The 18,129-nt window shown below is 30.4% G+C and overlaps 1 protein-coding gene across 2 annotated transcripts; it reads right to left on the bottom strand.

Annotated features, from left to right (window-relative positions):
• Nucleotides 1–706: 706 nt before the first annotated feature.
• On the bottom strand, nt 707–17,868 carry LOC107438985 (amnion associated transmembrane protein). 2 transcript variants are annotated; one of them, XM_043038827.2, is made up of 12 exons: nt 17,712–17,868; nt 14,333–14,502; nt 13,653–13,743; nt 11,969–12,207; nt 10,799–10,939; nt 9,645–9,738; nt 9,447–9,526; nt 7,988–8,123; nt 6,615–6,722; nt 2,788–2,875; nt 2,524–2,701; nt 707–863 (listed from the first exon to the last, which is right to left on the bottom strand). In XM_043038827.2, exons 1-12 carry the CDS (start codon nt 17,761–17,763, stop codon nt 765–767), a joined length of 1,476 nt encoding a protein of 491 aa, XP_042894761.1. In that variant the 5' UTR covers nt 17,764–17,868; the 3' UTR covers nt 707–764. The 2 variants fall into 2 exon arrangements, with proteins under 2 accessions (XP_042894761.1, XP_042894764.1); XM_043038830.2 differs by having other exon boundaries at nt 6,624–6,722.
• Nucleotides 17,869–18,129: the final 261 nt, after the last annotated feature.

Genomic DNA, 18,129 nt, shown 5'->3' with positions numbered 1-18,129 from the left:
TAGATAGATAGATAGATATATATATAACTATATACTATATAAATTTCTGCTATGCTTTTGAATTGTGACTCTTTAGCGTCTGTAACATAATTTCTAAACTAATAATCATTCAGAATCTTTACTAAAAATGCAAAATTAAATTCATTGTCTTTAAATTAGCTTTAGAAAATTAACTAAAAAAATAATAGATATCGAAGTCAAAGGTTATATTACTTGACTATTATCTTTTAATCAATTGACATATTTTATACTTGTCAATGGCTGCCGGTTATTTACACTTTTTTACTTCAAAGTGAAACGTATTCCAAGTGCAATTAATTGACCAGTGATAAAATTTCAAAAGGCTGGTACACATGTAGTGACGTAATTTTTGACACCTCTATCGAAATATCTAAGCTAAGCTGTCATCAACTCAATCTTTGCTCAATGGCTAACTACTACAATATTGAAAAAATTGGTAGAATGATTATAGTTAAAAGTGATATAGTTCACCCTCTGACTTGAACATCTCTAGAGTATTTTTTTCCCCATTTAATAGCATTAATTTTATATCATTTCTCATATTGCTTCGGAAAAAAATCTACTTTTTTGAAACGTTGACTGATGACTCATTTTTTAATTAAGTTTAATTGTTTTAATGCTAAATTAAATGTAAATGTCTTGGAAGTGAAGAAAGATGCTTAAAATGTGCAAAAGAGCAGCAGGCTGACAACAAAAATCTTTATTAAGACTTGATTATTAGCTATTACTCAATTTCTTAAAATCTAACTTTTCTCCTTCTTTTCAGAGTCCTCAAATATCATAAACATTGGGTTTTCTACGTAGTCTTTTCCTCCTAAGTTGTCTTCATTGCTTGATGTAGCCTTAAAACATAAGAGCATAAGTGAGAAACATGAATATCATAAATTCTGAAAAAGTTATAATCTTTGCGAATAATATCACATTCTTGCAGTAGTTACTACTTGTTTGATAAAATAGCGTTCTTTATCAAACTACGTGAGTTCAAACTACGTTAGCCATCACTCAATTTTACTAAAAGGGCATCAAATGTTCTTGAGCCAAATCTAATGTCCATTTTTGGAATCCTAGTCATAAAATTTCTCACATTAGGAGTTGCAAATCAATATTATGATAGGCTAAGAAAAAGTTTAAATGTCAGCTTAACAGGATACCTACAAGTGACGTAGAGTGGGTATCTCGATCCAGATTGTTGTTGAAACGGGGCATTAACTGTTCTTTTCATTCTATTTCAAGAAAGCCAAACCCGTCAAGTATCAATTCTCTTAAGTGACACATTCTGTATTTTTCGCATAGATTCTTTCTTAACGATTTCAATTCCTTCATTAAATATTTACACAGAGACTAAACACAAAGGCAGGCACGAAGCCATGTGGAATATAAACAAACTAATTATGCATCGAAGTTGCCAGTTACACAAAACAGAAATATATCACGATTACAATAAAATACATAAACAAATTACAAATCTAAGTTAAGTAAACAAAATAGACGAGAAAGAATTGCATTTCAACAAATTCGAGATGCGATGCTGCATTATATTTAATTAATTTCACGTTATTAACACTCTAACTTATGTAGAGAAACTTTGCTCAACTTTAATACGCCATTTTGCTGATAAAGATTAGCTGGCGCTGACATCATGGGTCACAGATGTGGGTGTGGGAGATCTTCTTCTTGAAGTGTAAGCACCCAATTGTCCGCATCATGTTTCGAAACATCAGAATTTGTGACAAGGTAACCGAAACGAACGGCGTTAACATATTTTAGTTACTATGGATATATCGTATATTTTGTTGACGTGCAGTTGGATAATTTAAGCATCTGCAAATTATAAATAATGTTTTTTATAATAGTGGAGTCTCTGATTTATTTTAAAGTTAAGAACCTTGTATATTATTAATAAATTCTTGTTACAATATAAAACATTATTAAGTTCATAGTTTTTCAGGAAATAATTTATTAAGTATTTTTAAAGTATTTGCTCAATATGACATCACTTGGTTAAAAATATTATATAAAAAAACTTGCATGCAACGAAAACTACAATAACAATATACATGCTAAATAATTTACCGAACATTCTGTTAACAAACGTCTCTAGAGAGCCATATGTGCCTCAAACGCGTTTAGTTTTATGTTCAATATAAATTTAAATTTTATAATTTAAATTTTGTTTTTCGTCCATGTTAATCTCGGAGTTTATAAGTTATTTGCAAAATCAATATATATATATATATACATATTTAGTAAACATTAATCAACAATGGTGTCGTTCGCGACATTGAATGTATGTATCTTCTTTTATAATTTATTTTCCTTCAGAACATACGGACATATATTTAAAAATTTTAAATTTTTTTCTCTTTACAAAAATAAATAGAAATTATATTTTAAAAATTTATTGCCACCACGGTCACTTTAATAAGGTTTTTAAATTTGGGGTTAAAAACTATAAGTTGATATACAGAAGAAATTAATAATTAAAAATCAATTCATTCTTACAATCTCGTCTGTAATATTAGTGCCGTACACTGGGTTATCAAACGCTTTACTTTTTTCCTCTGATTTTGAAGATCTTGGACTCTCTTCAGGTTCTAACTCTTCATGTGGTGTGGTCCCAAGCTCAAGTTCAATCTTTTCTCCTCTTAAATCGAATCTTGCGAACGAAAATCCTGGAATTCTGAAAGAGAACGATATAAGAGGCAAGAATTCAAGAATAGAATTGGTTAATATAGTAATAAAGCGTAAATGTTCCCTGGAACTTACTGTCTCTTTTTGTAAATAAAGAAAGCTATAGCTAAGATAGCGCAGATGATAGCCATAATTACAGCTGCAACCGAACCAGAAGACATTCCTGTAAGAGTAGAGAAATACGGTTATACGTATCATCACGCTCTCGTACGCATACTTGTCAAGTATTTTACCATTTTTTTAGCGTTAATTGCGCTCACTTTACAGAGATAGGTGCATGCGCAGTTGCTTCAAAACTTACGTACAAGAGCCTGAAGGATGATACGTGAATCTGCGAAATCTCTTTAAAAATCAAAGAGTTAACTGTTAATTCGGATGGTCTAAAATTGCAACAATATTTCCCTCACCATAATTTTGTAACGAAATTTAATATTTTAAAAGAAGTGCCTAGTTCAGAACAAAACAGCAATCTGGTAATCTCCGAAACACAACAAATTATAATTATTTTCAAAAATATATTATCTGCATTCTATATTTCCCTATATTTCTCTTTCGCCGGCCAGGTGGCCGAGTGGTTAGCTTGCCTGACTGCTAAGCCAATGGCTGCGGGTTCGAATCCAGCTCTGGGCATGGATGTTTCTCTCTCTATTTGTGGCAGTGTGGCGTGGGTAATGTTGCTCGTCTCCGTGACTTTGGTTCACAGGTGGCCACTGGGTAACGATAAATGAGCAACACTTTCGCCATCTTCTAAGGCGGAGAACGAAAGTTCAGTGCTTGCCGTTACTTAAAAAAAAAAAAATTATTTCTCTTTCAAACTACTGTCTTTCTTTTCTTTTTCTTTGTACTTTTATCTAGAGTACAAGAAAACTCACATTAGGGAGTAGAAAAATGAGTTGATGACAGGATTCTTTTGAAACAATATTCGAATATGCGACACTCGCACAGAGAGAGTACCTAACGTATCGTTTGTCTAAGGTAAGAACTCCTCCCGCCACAAAGTCTGAGGCCGTCTGGTGGCATGGAAACAAGAATGGCGCATTTTAGGGAGGGTAGCTTCACTCTAGGACTAACACAAAATAGACCGAAGAGATTCCTTCTCTCTCGCCGACCCGAGCCCAAACCACTCCAAAACAGTGACCTCGCACCCCTACTTGAAATAGTCATACCTCGTTACCATGGCCAAAGCCACAGGTCTGTCATGGCCACCGCCAAAGGCCACGACAAATGTCTAGCGGAGTTCTTATTTTAGACAAACTATAAGTGACCTAGCAAGAGAAAGCTGCTCTGATTTATTGTTAAAGGCACCTTTAATTTTCACAACAAATTGTAAACAACTGAAATCATGAAGTGCATCGTTCAAACTATCAATATTTTAAATTGCCTCTGGTTTGCTCAGATACCCTTGAAAAAACTATTTTTTAATGATGACTGTCGAAAGTGATAGCAAATATATTTTGTTGGTTTGTTGATTATATCTTATATAGCGGTACGTGAATGTTCTGCGAGTCTCTAGACGGAACCTGGTAACATAGTCCGATTTAATTTTGACGAACTTATATATTCCCCCCCTCCTGATATTATTTTAACGCTTGGTTTAAGTGAAAAATTTAAAATGTTGTTGCACATTTATGAATAGAATTGAAGTCAAAATAGTGACAACATAACTTTTTTTTTAATGTTATGTTTATGTATGAGCAATCTTATTTTCTGTAAAGCAATTTTCTTCAATCATTAAATTTCCTATTTGCTAAAAAATTAAAGCGTACTTTTTAATTAATTTTCGGCTTCTAAATGAAATATCGTCATGAGGTTGGAGTAATTCTTGTTTTTCTTTCTTTTCTTTTATTTTATGGTGGTGGAACAATAGGGAGTCGCGAAATCTCGAGTTCGTGGGCAAGTTTCACTCTTTCAATTTTTTCCATTATAATTTCAAATTGAATTAATAGGGATCCGATTTCTACCTCCTCCAATTTTCACTTTATAGTTAATCGTCAGTATAAAATTAAACAAGTTGAAAAGCAAGTCCGTGAGAAAGGACCAAGCATTAACAGCATTACTGCCGAAGGCGACAGAGTCAATGAGGAGGCGCAAAGGCGAGGCGGACTAATTGGTTACCGAAAAAGATGGATATGATAGTCATAATTGGCTATACTAAAGGATATGATTTTTAAGAAAAAAGCATGGTTGCATAACATATTTCACAACATTTGAATACTTTGTATTCTCTCTGTTTTACTCATTAAATTGGATCAGATCAATTAAAATCATTTATTTCAAATTTATCCTTGCGTTACATTAAAAGCATAAAAAATTTAGATTTTATAGATCGGAAGGCACACATAGAAATATGACAGCTATTTAGCAAAACAAACTGATAGAATATGATAATTCAGTGTTGGGGGGGGATAAAGAAAAAACTCTTTACACTTGTATAGTTAGTTGTGTTCATCTTGTGATTTCTTTAAGAATTTTTTTCTTCCTTTTAGCAGCATTATCAGCTACAAAAATGTATTTTTTCTGAAGTAATAGAAGTTCACTGAAGAGCCAAAAAAACTGGTATACCTGCCTAATATCGTGTAGGGTACCCGCGAGTACGCAGAAGCGCCGCAACACGACGTGGCATGGATTCGATCAATGTGTGAAGTAGTGCTGGAGATAATTGACACCATGAATCCTGCAGGGCTGTCCATAAGTGGGAGTAAGAGGAGGCTGGGATATCTTCTGAACATCACGTTGGAAGGCATCCCAAATATACTCAATAATGTTCATGTCTGGGGATTTTGGTGGCCAGCGGCACTCTTCTGAATTTAGACACTTCCGCTGGCCACCAAAATCCCCAGACATGAACTTTATTGAACATATTTGGGATGCCTTCCAACGTGATGTTCAGAAGATATCCCCACCCCCTCTTACTCCCACTGGTTTATGGACAGCCCTGCAGGATTCATGGTGTCAATTATCTCCAGCACTACTTCACACATTGATCGAATCCATGCCACGTCGTGTTGCGTCGCTTCTGCGTACTCGCGGGTACCCTACACGATATTAGGCAGGCATACCAGTTTTTTTGGCTCTTCAGTGTATATAGGAATAGTAATAAATTAATAAAAGTGAAGTTTTTCCAGAAGTTTTTAAAAAAATTTTCTACGCAATCTTTACCTGTTTCCTTCTTTTAAAACGATATCTCTAGAACTAAAATTTGAAATAATCAGAAAATAAAATATAAAATAATGCTAAAATTTGAAATAAAACAATTGAATAGTTCGATAACCTTAAAAAGAATCCTTAAAAAAAAACTTTATAAATTTAATAAAATTTGTAGTTGAAAACTTACATTTTTTTAGTCATTATTCGGACGATTTATTTGCGTCATAAGTTAAAAATGGCGCAATCATATTGTAAAATTTTTTATATTTTATTATTCAAAAAATTCGCAACCATTCATGGAAGGTTGCCAACTAACTTAAAAATAATAGAAACTGTTATGAATTATTTGTTTACCTGAAGATTATTTAAAAAAATCATTCTCTGAGTATGGATTCCCATTTAAGACTTTTTTAAGTGCGCAATTTGTTCCATAAAGAAAATTGATACACTGTAAAAATAAAATTGAGTAGGTCCAACTTTTGGCCACTCTCATAATAAAATTAATCAGACCACTTCCCCCCCAAGATTTTAACTGCCGCACATACTTTTGGGAGAAAGAATCCAAATTCATCTAATAAAAAAAGTTTTATATTAAATGCGAATCGTTCTTCTTATTTTTCCCCCGGCACAATGAATTGTAACTTTTCTATAACTGTCTAGCCGAAACAATAAAGTTAATTTGTTAAATTAAAATTCATCCGGTTCTGACCATAACTAAAATTGTTCACCTAATAATATTGTTGAAGCAAGTTTACCTGATGTACCTGTATAGTTCCCATAATTATCATCTTTTGAGTTCCACAAAGTAGACATATCCAATTTAGGTTCTCGGATTCCAATAGGATTAGATCCAGTGGTAGAAGCTGGAATTATTTTTTTTAGATTATTTTTTAAAATATTACATTACATAACAATATTTTGTAAAGTAAAATTATTCCCCTGAATAAATTGTTGTCAATATTGTTCTATTTCCAAGAATATAATATTTCTTTCGAAATATTGCTATTATATTTTGAATATGTTTTTGCTAAATCAATTTTGAAAACTAAATTCAATCAATTTTTAACTTTCTGTTACGTAAATTTTTTTGAAAATACCCGTTTAAATGCCTTCAAAAGCTTAAAGAAACTATCATTTAATAGAATATTAATATATTTATTATTAATACGTACTTTGATAGTTATTATTATTATTTTTTTAAAAATCTTATTATTTATGAATGCTTAACGAAGAAAGCAAACTTTTTTCGTATTTTCAATTGCCTCACTTAAGAAATTTGAAAGATAAATTAATTAAGGATTTTTTTGTAATTCATTGTTGCTTACTTCAATTTTAATGTATCACCGTTAGTGGTCAGCCTATTCATCTAGTTGATTTGTGAGTAACGTTTACCATTATATCCGTGCAAATTTGAACTCAACTCAAAAGATAAGTGAATTCCAACCCTGCAATGCTTACATGATGTGACTCCAAATCTTTGTAATTTTATATCAGAGCTGTATATAAACCTACCAGACTAGATTCCAATGAGTTTGAACTTACGCTAGTTCAAGAACATAAAATTCAGAAGACAAACTTCACGCAACCAACTCAAGAAAAGACAAATCAGAACCCAACTCAAAGGACAAGTGAACTCCAGCCATGCAACAAACCCACGGTTTGCATTTTGTGATTTTAACTCTTTAATATTTTATATCAGCAGTATATTAACTTACCAGCCTAGATTCCAAAGAATTTGAACTTACGTTAGTTCAAGAACATGTATTTCATTACTATTTCATTTCTCTCTGAATTTTAAAGTAAGCTAGTGAAGCTGGCTACTAATAATTTTTATTACACACTAATGACTTTTAATCTAAGTTTAAAATAATTTGGTTAGTTAATTGATATTTGATGGCTCAAGTCAGAAATGGCCATACTGTTTCAGTAGTGATAAGTTTAAAATATTACAGAGTCGTATAATGTAATAATTCGTAGCAAGTTAATTGAGTTAAAATTGATTGATTAACTGAAATATACGATTGATAATAATTCTTCGAAATTTCTGCATATAATGAAATAAATTAGAATTGTGATCGAAGAATATGCTATATGCTAAACTAAATCTTATAAATAAACGTTTTCGTACCTGTCTCTAAAGCATCGAAAATCATCAGAACAACTTCATTCGCTAATTGCTTCCCAGGAGAATTATCAACAAAAATTGACTGAATATGTCGGGTTGATAGTTTTGAAGTAAAACTCTCAACCTGTTGGAATTTTTCCTAAAATATTTATAAAACAAATTATTTTGTAAATAAGGAGTGTTAAATATTTAAAAAAGACGAGTTAAAAAAATAGTTATTTTTAAATTACAAAATATTTTATTAGGGAAAAAATAATGACATATTTGAAGCTCAATATATGAATGGCGCTTCCTGAGAAGCGCCATTCAGATTTGATTCAGATATGTACCACTTTCATATTCAATTTTAATTTTCTCTTCTATTTTTCATAGCAAACCATGTGCAAAGTAAAAATAAATTGGATAATTTCTTTCCCATTTGCAAATTCCCTAAAATACGTTAATTATTGAAAAAATTCTCAAACAGTAATGTATCAATTCTTTCAATAAGTAAAAAATAAAAACATCCTTAAATTTTTATGCATTATCATCGAGGTAAATCCTCTCTGAAATTTTCGGTATTGTTGTTTGATTTTCGAAATAAATTGAAAAGTATTTCTAAACATTACTCTTTATCTCTTTTTACTACCTTTTCCTCCTCTTTCTTTTTACTTAGACTCTTTAATTTTTTATTATTTAATGCCTTTCTTCAATGTGCTATGCTTCTCTCTTTCTCGACTCGATACTGATCATCAGGCTGTGAATTTTTTTTATACTTAAAAGTCAATGACCTCTTTTCGCCACCGATTGATTCAGTGACGACAATCAGCTAATTGCAATTCAAAATGTAATGGGTAATAACGTTCTCTAAGTTAATTTAAGCGGCAACTGCTGAGTTCAAAGGTGTTGGCCCACTGATGGCATTTTACTGCTGATTCAACGGTAAGCCTGCTTTCATCTTTAGTACATGTAAAAGTGATGGCAAACCCTAATGTAAACCCAAAACATTTTATCTGCTGGCTGTCGGCAACTTTCAGGGCTTAACCGACAGATTTCTTTTTATTGGGAAATACAATTTTTGGAGGCTACAATTGCCATATTTCTCTCACAAATCGTCATTATTTTATATATATTAACAGAAGGATACGTAATTTTTCAGGTATTTTTTGTAAGTCGTATCAGACAGGTACTGTTGCTAGTTAGTAAGAACATTTAAAAATAATTTTACAATGAAAGTAATACGGTAAAAAAGATTTGAAAAAGGATCTCGTATAGTTTCTTTCACAAATTTTCAGTATTTGATATCTGTTACCAAGAAGATATATATCATTTCCTAATATTTTTTGTGGGTTGAATCAGACAGGTTCCGTGTTCATAAGAATATTTAAAAATTATGTAACAATGTATTAAGTAGAAAAAAAAATATCTGATAAGTGCAGAATAACATGATAAAATAAATTTTTCTGTAAAACTTTATACTTACTGTAGTTAAGTATTTATCATACATTTGCATAAGACCATCCATTTTAAAACTCCATTCATATTTGAAAGTTATTTTGGCAGCTATATTTTGCACATGAAAGTAAAATGAAATGAAAATTAAAGTTGTTTAAAAAAAGTTATTTTATGATTACTTTTTTAAAAGAAAAAAAAGAAAAAAAACGAGAGAAAAAAAACCTACCACACATAGGACAACAATGTCCAACTACCTTAATCGGGTCTGAACAAGAAAGTTCCGGGCATGGCACCTCAAATTTGCAAATTGTTGGTAGAACCTAAAAAAATTTGTAGTGATTATGTTATCTTTCAGCAGTTTTAAACTTAAGTTTGATAACTGTGGGTAGTAAGATGCTTATAAATTTAAAAAAAATATGTTTCAATGAAATACATAATTTTAACTGACGCATATCATATCAAACCGTCCCTTAAAATCTTTTATTATGGCCAACGTTCTGTAATTTAGATAAAGGCTGAGGTAATAAATAAAACTGTAATCAATACAGTTTTATCAGAATCTCATATTTAGGATTGTGATGAGAAGTATGCATCAATATTTAATCATATAACACTAATAGAGCCTTGCAACAAATATTGTTGAAGGAAAAATAACATAAAAAATGGGCAAGCATTAAGAGTTTTAAATTAATATTTCACTCAGGAGAAAACAGAAACGCTATATAAGTCTAACGAATCACTACTGAAGAAGGTGAGACTAAAAGCACGAAACTTGTTTGATTGCTGAAGAAAACAAAAAAAGTAAGGCGATTGGTTGGTAGAAACACTTCCAAGTTTCATCAGACAATCAAACATGATTTAATATTTTCAGTTCCGCTTTTCTCAGCATTAATTTGGTGGATATCACTAAAACATTTATTAGTGATCCCTCATATGTATACTTTTTTATTTATCTTTTGACAAGAATTCTAAGTTTAATCCTCTACGCTTTCTGCTCAGTAGTACAAAACAGTAGTAGCTCAGTAGTTCGGTTGAGCAAGAAATTTACGATATAGTTCAATTGGAAAGATTCATTGAATATTCCAACTGATTAATCTTCCAGCTCCTTGTGTTTTGTTTATTGAATTAAAATATAATTTATATTTCCGTTAATACCTTTTTTTTCTTTAATTTGCTCTAATAAAATCAGTGGACAGGAAAGGGTTAAAGGGTACGGGACACAATGTGTGTGATTTTTAGTACGTCTTTTTGTTTTAATTACTCAATATAGACTGCAAGTAAGTTTTTTATTTTATTTAACGAAACACTATATTTTAGTTCAGAGTTCTAGAACACCCTACTGTTATTCATGCTAAATGTGTGTGACATTTTTACAAGTACCTCATGGCCCTCATTTCCACATTCGCATCCAGTTACATCAGTGCACGTAGATTCTGAGATCCGGAATCTCGGAAAATCTGGAAAAAGCAACTTTCCTGTATCACTCCTTATTAGCATATCAAACTTGTCTTGGTTATATTCCTAGTTCATAAAAATAAACTTGTAAGTACAATTTTAATAAAAATATGTTACATTTAAGCAATTTTTAAAAAGTATGCAAAGAATACATATTTAAAAAGAATTTACACCTCCTTGTTGAAATTATAAGTGGGAGTTCAAATTTTAATGATTATAAATCCAGATCTCCGAGTAGCACATCTTACTCCCGCGACACAGATCCTGGGTTCTATCCTCGGAGCTGGGAAGTTTGACTAAGCTATTCATCCATTCAGTGGGCCGATAAAATGAGTAAAACGCATGCTTGGGGATTTCTTGTTCAGCCTTTCATCCAACCGGAACCTCTTCTCCTGCACCCTATACCCCAAAGGTCAAGAAAACTGGGATGTGAGCAGTAGGCTCTGGCCCTCCACGGGCTGTCGTGCCCACTGAATTTAGTTTAGAATATTTTTTGACTCTAATTTCACTACTAGATTTATATTAATTTGAGTTTTTTTTCTTCCCAATCACTGTGTAAAAGTTTTCAAAGATGACTTTTCAATCAATGATGTAATGCCATTTATTGATTCGTTTTTTGCGTCCGATTTGGATTGGAAAAAAAAGATGTTTCTACGCTTTCGTCGAGATTGTAGAAGAATGCGAGGAAAAAAAATTGTGCAGAAGAAGAGCCGTGATCAAATCATTTTATTTATCGAATTATCGAAAGAAAAAAAAACGATTGCGTTTGGCCAACTGAAAAGAAATTTTTTCTTTTTACCACTTGTCACTCAACATACATTGCAAAAACTTCGGACGTTAAAAATAGAAATATTCTGTATTCAACTAAACTCAGACAATTTAGATTTTAATAATAAATTGATAATGATTTGAATAAAAAAAAACATTCTGGAGAAGAAAAGAGGAAAGATTTCGCTTTAAAAAGCAATATTTAAATTATGAGAAATGATGCAATCTTAAATCCTCCCCCCCTAAATATTTAGATAGATTCATAAATATTATTGCATAGATATTTAACTTTATTCTATAGTTTTCTAAACAGCCTCATTAGCTTACTTGGTAAGAATCCTTGTTACCAATGTAAATTTTTGATACCCGTGTCATTGGATAAATTACATGAGCTCGGAATGTTGTATCTGCTGGGAACCAAGCCTCATCCATTGGGCAAGGAATTTGGAAGGCGTGAGGTACAGCAGAATTCCGGGTGGACACTTTTTTAGGAAATGCACGGCTCGAAGTTATATTCCAGTTGCTAGGATCATACCAAAAGTCCATCCTTGGTATAAATTCAGCATCTAATGTATGAATAAAAAAAATTAGTTCTTTTAGTTTTAGGAGAAAAAGAGATTTTATAATTTTGTTATATGTTTGAATTATCGATAAAATTTGTTATATTTCTGTATTATCGAAAAAGATTTTATTCTTTGTCGTACACAGTTAAAAAAATTTTTTATCGTATTAAACTACAATATAGTCCAAATTTATTGCCAACTTAAGAAGACGTTAAGTTGAACCGCAGTATCGTTCAATTTAATCATTATTCTTTAATTTGATTAGACGACATGAGTAATTCCAATTTGTACGGAAATATGTTTCAACTTAACATTTTCTTAAAGTTGCACCAAACTTGCACTTTATTATGGTTCTGTGTGCCAATATAATGGTTAAAGCATTTTGCTGATTTTTCAAAGAGTGTAGAATTAGTTTCAGGATTTAAAATAAATTCTCATTTTCTCTAAAAATTTTCTATCGTTTTCGTATTAAACTACAATATTGTCCAAATTTACTACAAACTTAAAAAAGCGCAAAATTGGCCATTTTCAAATATTTTATTTTTTATGAAACTTATTATAAATTTGAATTATTGAAAGAGATTTTATCTTTTGTCGCACACTATTAGAAATTTAGGATCGTATTAAACTATAATATTGTCCAAATTTACTGCTAACTTAAAAAGAAGCCAAATTGAACCATAGAATTATACAATTCAATCATTATTCTTTTGTTCAATTAGACATAACTGTGATTCAACTAGTGCGATTGAGGGAACCATGTTCAATTTAACACTTCCTTAAAGTTGCATCAAACTTGTACTTAATTATGGTTCTGGGTACCGATATTATGGTTCAATTTTGAGCTGATTTTTCTGATAGTGTAAAATTAGCTTAAGGATTTAAAAGAAATTCTTGTCTTCTTTTCTTATTTTTATCTATATTTAAGTTTTCAATGCAGTTTGGTCATGATATCAACTATTCAGATTCAGTTAATATTACACAAGAATACTTATCCGAATAGTTATGAAATCTGAAAATCAAACCAAATCGACTCCTTGTTTTCTAGAAGATTATGGAACCAAACTTACTTCAGAAAAGAAACGAAAAAAAGATTATTTCCGGTGACAACATTACATGTTCATATTTATACGAACATACACAACATCATATGTTCATATTTATACGATTAATTTTTACCTATGTTTTTCGGGTAGAAGAATATTTTGTAAAAAAGAGTTCTAAATCTGGCAAAATCGTTTGCAATCATGATTCTGCTGTCCTTAAGTTACAGATATAAATATGTTGAGCAACACTTTTCAAAAGAAAAAAGTACTATATCGGACGAAACTGTTTGCATTATGATTCTGTCATCATCAGGATATGATACGGATACCAACAGTAGAAACGTTTCCTTGGAACATATTGATAGAAGTTAACTATTGTCATTTTTTCTGTAATGGACTTACCATCATTGGGACATTGTCCTTTCTCCAAACCACCGCCAATTTTTAAAACAGCATTTTCAGGAAACACAAGCTCTCCATTCATTGGTAGAAGCTAAAATAAAGAATTAGTCAATAATCATTAAAATCCTATGATTAATTTCAGAAAGAAAATAAATTATTTAAAAAATTAAGAAGTACATCTTAATTCAATTATTCTCCAGTACCTTTTTATTTTATTACTGGTGTTGAACAGATGATCTAGACCTACAGATATCGGTGTTCAAATTCGCAGCTTTGTAATTTTGAATTGAACCCAGAAGATAAAGGAGCTCCTAGATCAGGTATTAGGACAACCTCGCCTTCGTCGAAGACTCTTCTATGAAACAGACCAGCATTTGCGTTAGACGGAGAGGAAAAAAACGAAAATCACCCAAGAATCGTCCGATGGTAAGAGGACTCTACATCACGATTCGTTTACAATAGGGATTAACTTAAGGCAGCACTGTGGTCGACGTGAGACGGTGGCAGTTTTCATCGAATAGGGAGCAGTCTTCAAGCGCCACTCCATTGGCTAGCGCTCAATCCTACAAGCCACCGTGGCTCTATCCAGTAATTAAATAGTCAAGAAAGAATCTAAATTTTATCCTAATTGGAAAACTTAGTATTGAGAACGAAATTATCTAATAAAAGCTGCACCTTACCATTTCAGACACTTGCAAAACTTCAGGCATGAAAATTGCGACAGGTGTTTCAGAAGGAAATATTACTTTCTGGTTAGAACATGGTATTTTGCCATTTTTCCAGTTACGAACATCATTAAAATTCATACTAGACCTCCATGTTTTTACATCTTGACCTGTTGAACATTTCACTGAAAATAAAAATAAGAAAATTTTAATTTTCTGAAATGTATTCATTTCAGAATGATTTGAATGCTTGTCTCTGAAGGATTTGTCTCTAATAAATATTATTTTCAAAATAGCATTTATATTACTTCTAATATAATTTATTCCATATAACACATTAAATAGCAATTCTACATTATAAAATAGCAAAATATTATCGGAGATGAGCTTATACTATTCTTTCTTTAAAATTATTCTTGCGAATTAATTAATTAATGTATTCTTAATTAGAGTTAACCATATTGTAAATATTGTTTAATTTATATTTATTAACTATATCAACATATTTCATATTAAGAAACAATATTTTATTTTGATAATTATAATGAATCAAATACTACTAAAGGCCCCTATATGAAACGATTTTATGCAGAGCGCTAAACACGGGACACAGAAATCGGAGTATCATACGAGTTAAAAACGCCAAATTGAGGTTAAATTCTACAACCTCTAGTAATTAAAGCTAAAAATATTTTTTCTGTGAATTTCACGTTCTCTGAGACTGTGAAATTCTTAGAAATAGAAAAGATAAACTAAAAATCATTTCGAAACAAAAACCTAATTTAGCCCTAATGGATATAATTAAATATGAAATTTTTGAGGCTAAAAATGTGTTTTTCTTTATCTATGAATAACGTAAAGCTAGCTTGACAAAACAAACTCATAATAAATAAGAAGAAAAAAATTGGAATTATTTTAGCTTTATAAATTGTGTTGGCTTATATGGTTCAATTTTATGCATGAATTCATAGTGTTTGCAGTATCGATTTATTAGTTATTTTCTTTCCTTCTTTCTTTTATTTTACTATATATATATATATATATANTATATTGAATTATTTTTTATCTCTCATGGGACCTTCTATGGGCCGAAACGAATGTTGCCTCCTAAAATTATACCTCATAACATCTCACTAGTTTATTTCAAAATTGGTGCGAGTCACACTTTCCTAGTCTCCCTTGTTAGTGACTCAGATGCAAACAGGCTCTCCCCATAAAGATTTCTTAACGCAACTGACTACATTTGTTATTTAGGAGTGCTTTTCATATTTTTGCATTTATCTGTGAAATGATTTAACCTTGTCATTTGAAAGCTGAATGCAACATTACATATTAATATTTATTGTAACCAACCAAGGATGTGTTTGTTATCTTAGGAAACTGATAAATTTTATGCTAAACGTAAAAATGTAATTTTTTTTTTTGTTACCAATTTTTTACTTTGTTTATATTATTATTTTGCGTTAACCTTTTAATCGCGTCAAAATTAAGACTCATAATCTAAAATTTAATTTCATAGAAATTAAAATAAAAAAATATTAACAGGAAGCTTTCCTCTGGGGGGTGAATAATTAAAAGGTTTGAAAGAGTGTTAAATTAATTAAAAACATTAATTATTCTCATATATAAGTATTGTAGAGAGACATCACTTAACAACACGCCAATATGGTAGGTCCTGACAAGAGGAATAATATAGAGTTTGTCCGCTAGAAAACAATTTCAACACAATCGAGAAATCTGGTCTTACAGCACTCTCTTATACATGCGTGTGTAACATAAGTTTTAAGTAATATTTTTATCTAATTCTTATCTATCTTATTATTCTGAACAAAACATTCTTTCTTACACTTTAATATTCACATCCTACTGTCCTTTAATCTATTTTTGGCTCCAAGTTATGCATTATTTAACATTGCACAGTTTTCCCTTTCACTATCTGAGAAAAACCTTAATTTCTACTGAAGAGCATTTCGATTTTGTGTCACTTGGATCTTCATGAATATGTCTAAATAAATAATAATTACGTATAGCCTGGTGCCAGAAATTTGCTTATTTCCCCCTCTCGGCGAGGATCTGATATATATATATAAGCTCAAAATGTAGAGAAAACATAGAAAAAGTTGCAGAATAATAAAAAAAGAAAAGTAGAAAATTCATTTAAAAAATAAATAAATAAATAACTAAAAAAATTATAAATAATAAAAATCAGCGAAAAAAAGTATAATCTCTTCATCAGCTCACTCGATTATATCCGCAAAAAGAAGTGCTTTCTAACATTGCATCAATATAGCCAAAGCAAAATCAATACGATAGTGTGAGAAACCTTCAAAAATTGTTTTGAAGCAAAACAGAATAGAACACATTAAGTAATAAATATCACGTAAAAAACAGAAAATGAAATCTAAAGAAAAAACAGAACATACATAAACAGAACAATTTCATGGTCTACGTAAATAGCATTGGTGGCTAATTACGTATTTAAAAGGTTAAAATAATATTGAAAAAACACATTTGATTTTAATCAAAATATTGTAGGCAATTAAAAAGCATCGGCATTTATTTTTAATAAGAAAGTAGTATATGGGGGGNGCTAATTACGTATTTAAAAGGTTAAAATAATATTGAAAAAACACATTTGATTTTAATCAAAATATTGTAGGCAATTAAAAAGCATCGGCATTTATTTTTAATAAGAAGTTTGTTACAAAAATGATATCTTTATAATTTTTTATTAAAAGCACGACATTATTGTTAAAAAAATTATAAAGCATACAATTATTAATTGAATTTTGCCTTATTAGCTTTTTATTACAATTCAAAACTAAACTGATAACAACTTTCGAAATGAATTAATGCAAAATAAGTTTCTACAATATAAAAAAAAAACTACTTTATTTATATATTTATTATTATTTTTTTTATATTTTTCTAATTTATTAATGTCAAGAATTTTAATTCCACTCCACACTAGAAATTAAGAAAGAAATTGCAATTACTGATCTTGTTATAATTTAAAGTTATTAAGAACATATTATTTTACTTAAAAATATAAAATTCTCTGTGCATTTTTAGAGGTAGTGTTTATAGTCTAGAATAGATTTGCAAGTTAGGGTAACTTTCTTACGTAAAGTAAAATTAAGTTTTTGTTAATGAACATGAACAGATTATATATTATGTTAATGAACAGATTACATAGTATGTTAATGAACAGATTATATAGTATGATTATATAGTAGGTAACAGATTATATAGTATTCAGTTAGTTTCATTTAAGGGTATTTTTTTCACATTATTTAACACCGTAAGATCTCCCGTTATTACCCATATTAAATATAACAGACGATCAAGACCTACTAACAAAAGTTTTACGTTTTAGAAAATTAAAAATACTTACCTATTAGATTAAAGTAAATAAATATTTGTATTGATAGTAATTTCCTTTGCATAATAATTTTGAAATATACACACAAGACAAATGCAGGAGTATTCAAAACGCAATATGAGTCGAAAAAAGTTAATTCGTTTCGTTCCTTGTCAATCGGTACCACACTGTAACAATCGCAACAAAAGCACAGCCGAAAGACATCAAAGAAAAAGATGATCGAGTCTATGTAATTTAAATGGGGTACTTTTACGTAAAATAGATACTAATAAAAGGACGTAGTTTATGTTCTCATGACTAAAAATACATTGAAATAAATGAAATTAAAGATGGCACTCATAATTAACTGCAAACCATACAAATTTTAAATGATATTCTTTATTCACAATAAAAAAAATTTAAAAAATTGTGACCTTCAAAGTGGTAAACG

This window comes from Parasteatoda tepidariorum, chromosome 1 (genome assembly GCF_043381705.1).
Source record: "Parasteatoda tepidariorum isolate YZ-2023 chromosome 1, CAS_Ptep_4.0, whole genome shotgun sequence".
Lineage (NCBI taxonomy): Eukaryota > Metazoa > Arthropoda > Arachnida > Araneae > Theridiidae > Parasteatoda > Parasteatoda tepidariorum.
This window is presented reverse-complemented; position numbering and strand designations above follow the sequence as displayed.

What these genes read in the sequence shown, in the direction of transcription:
- LOC107438985 (XM_043038827.2), bottom strand. Translation starts at nt 17,763, where the DNA reads ATGCAAAGGAAATTACTATCAATACAAATATTTATTTACTTTAATCTA. An exon ending in ACATTGTTGTCCTATGTGTG is followed by an intron (nt 9,527 to 9,644) that starts GTAGGTTTTTTT and finishes TGCAAAATATAG; the next exon opens with CTGCCAAAATAACTTTCAAA. An exon ending in TTTCGATGCTTTAGAGACAG is followed by an intron (nt 6,723 to 7,987) that starts GTACGAAAACGT and finishes AAATAATTCCAG; the next exon opens with CTTCTACCACTGGATCTAAT.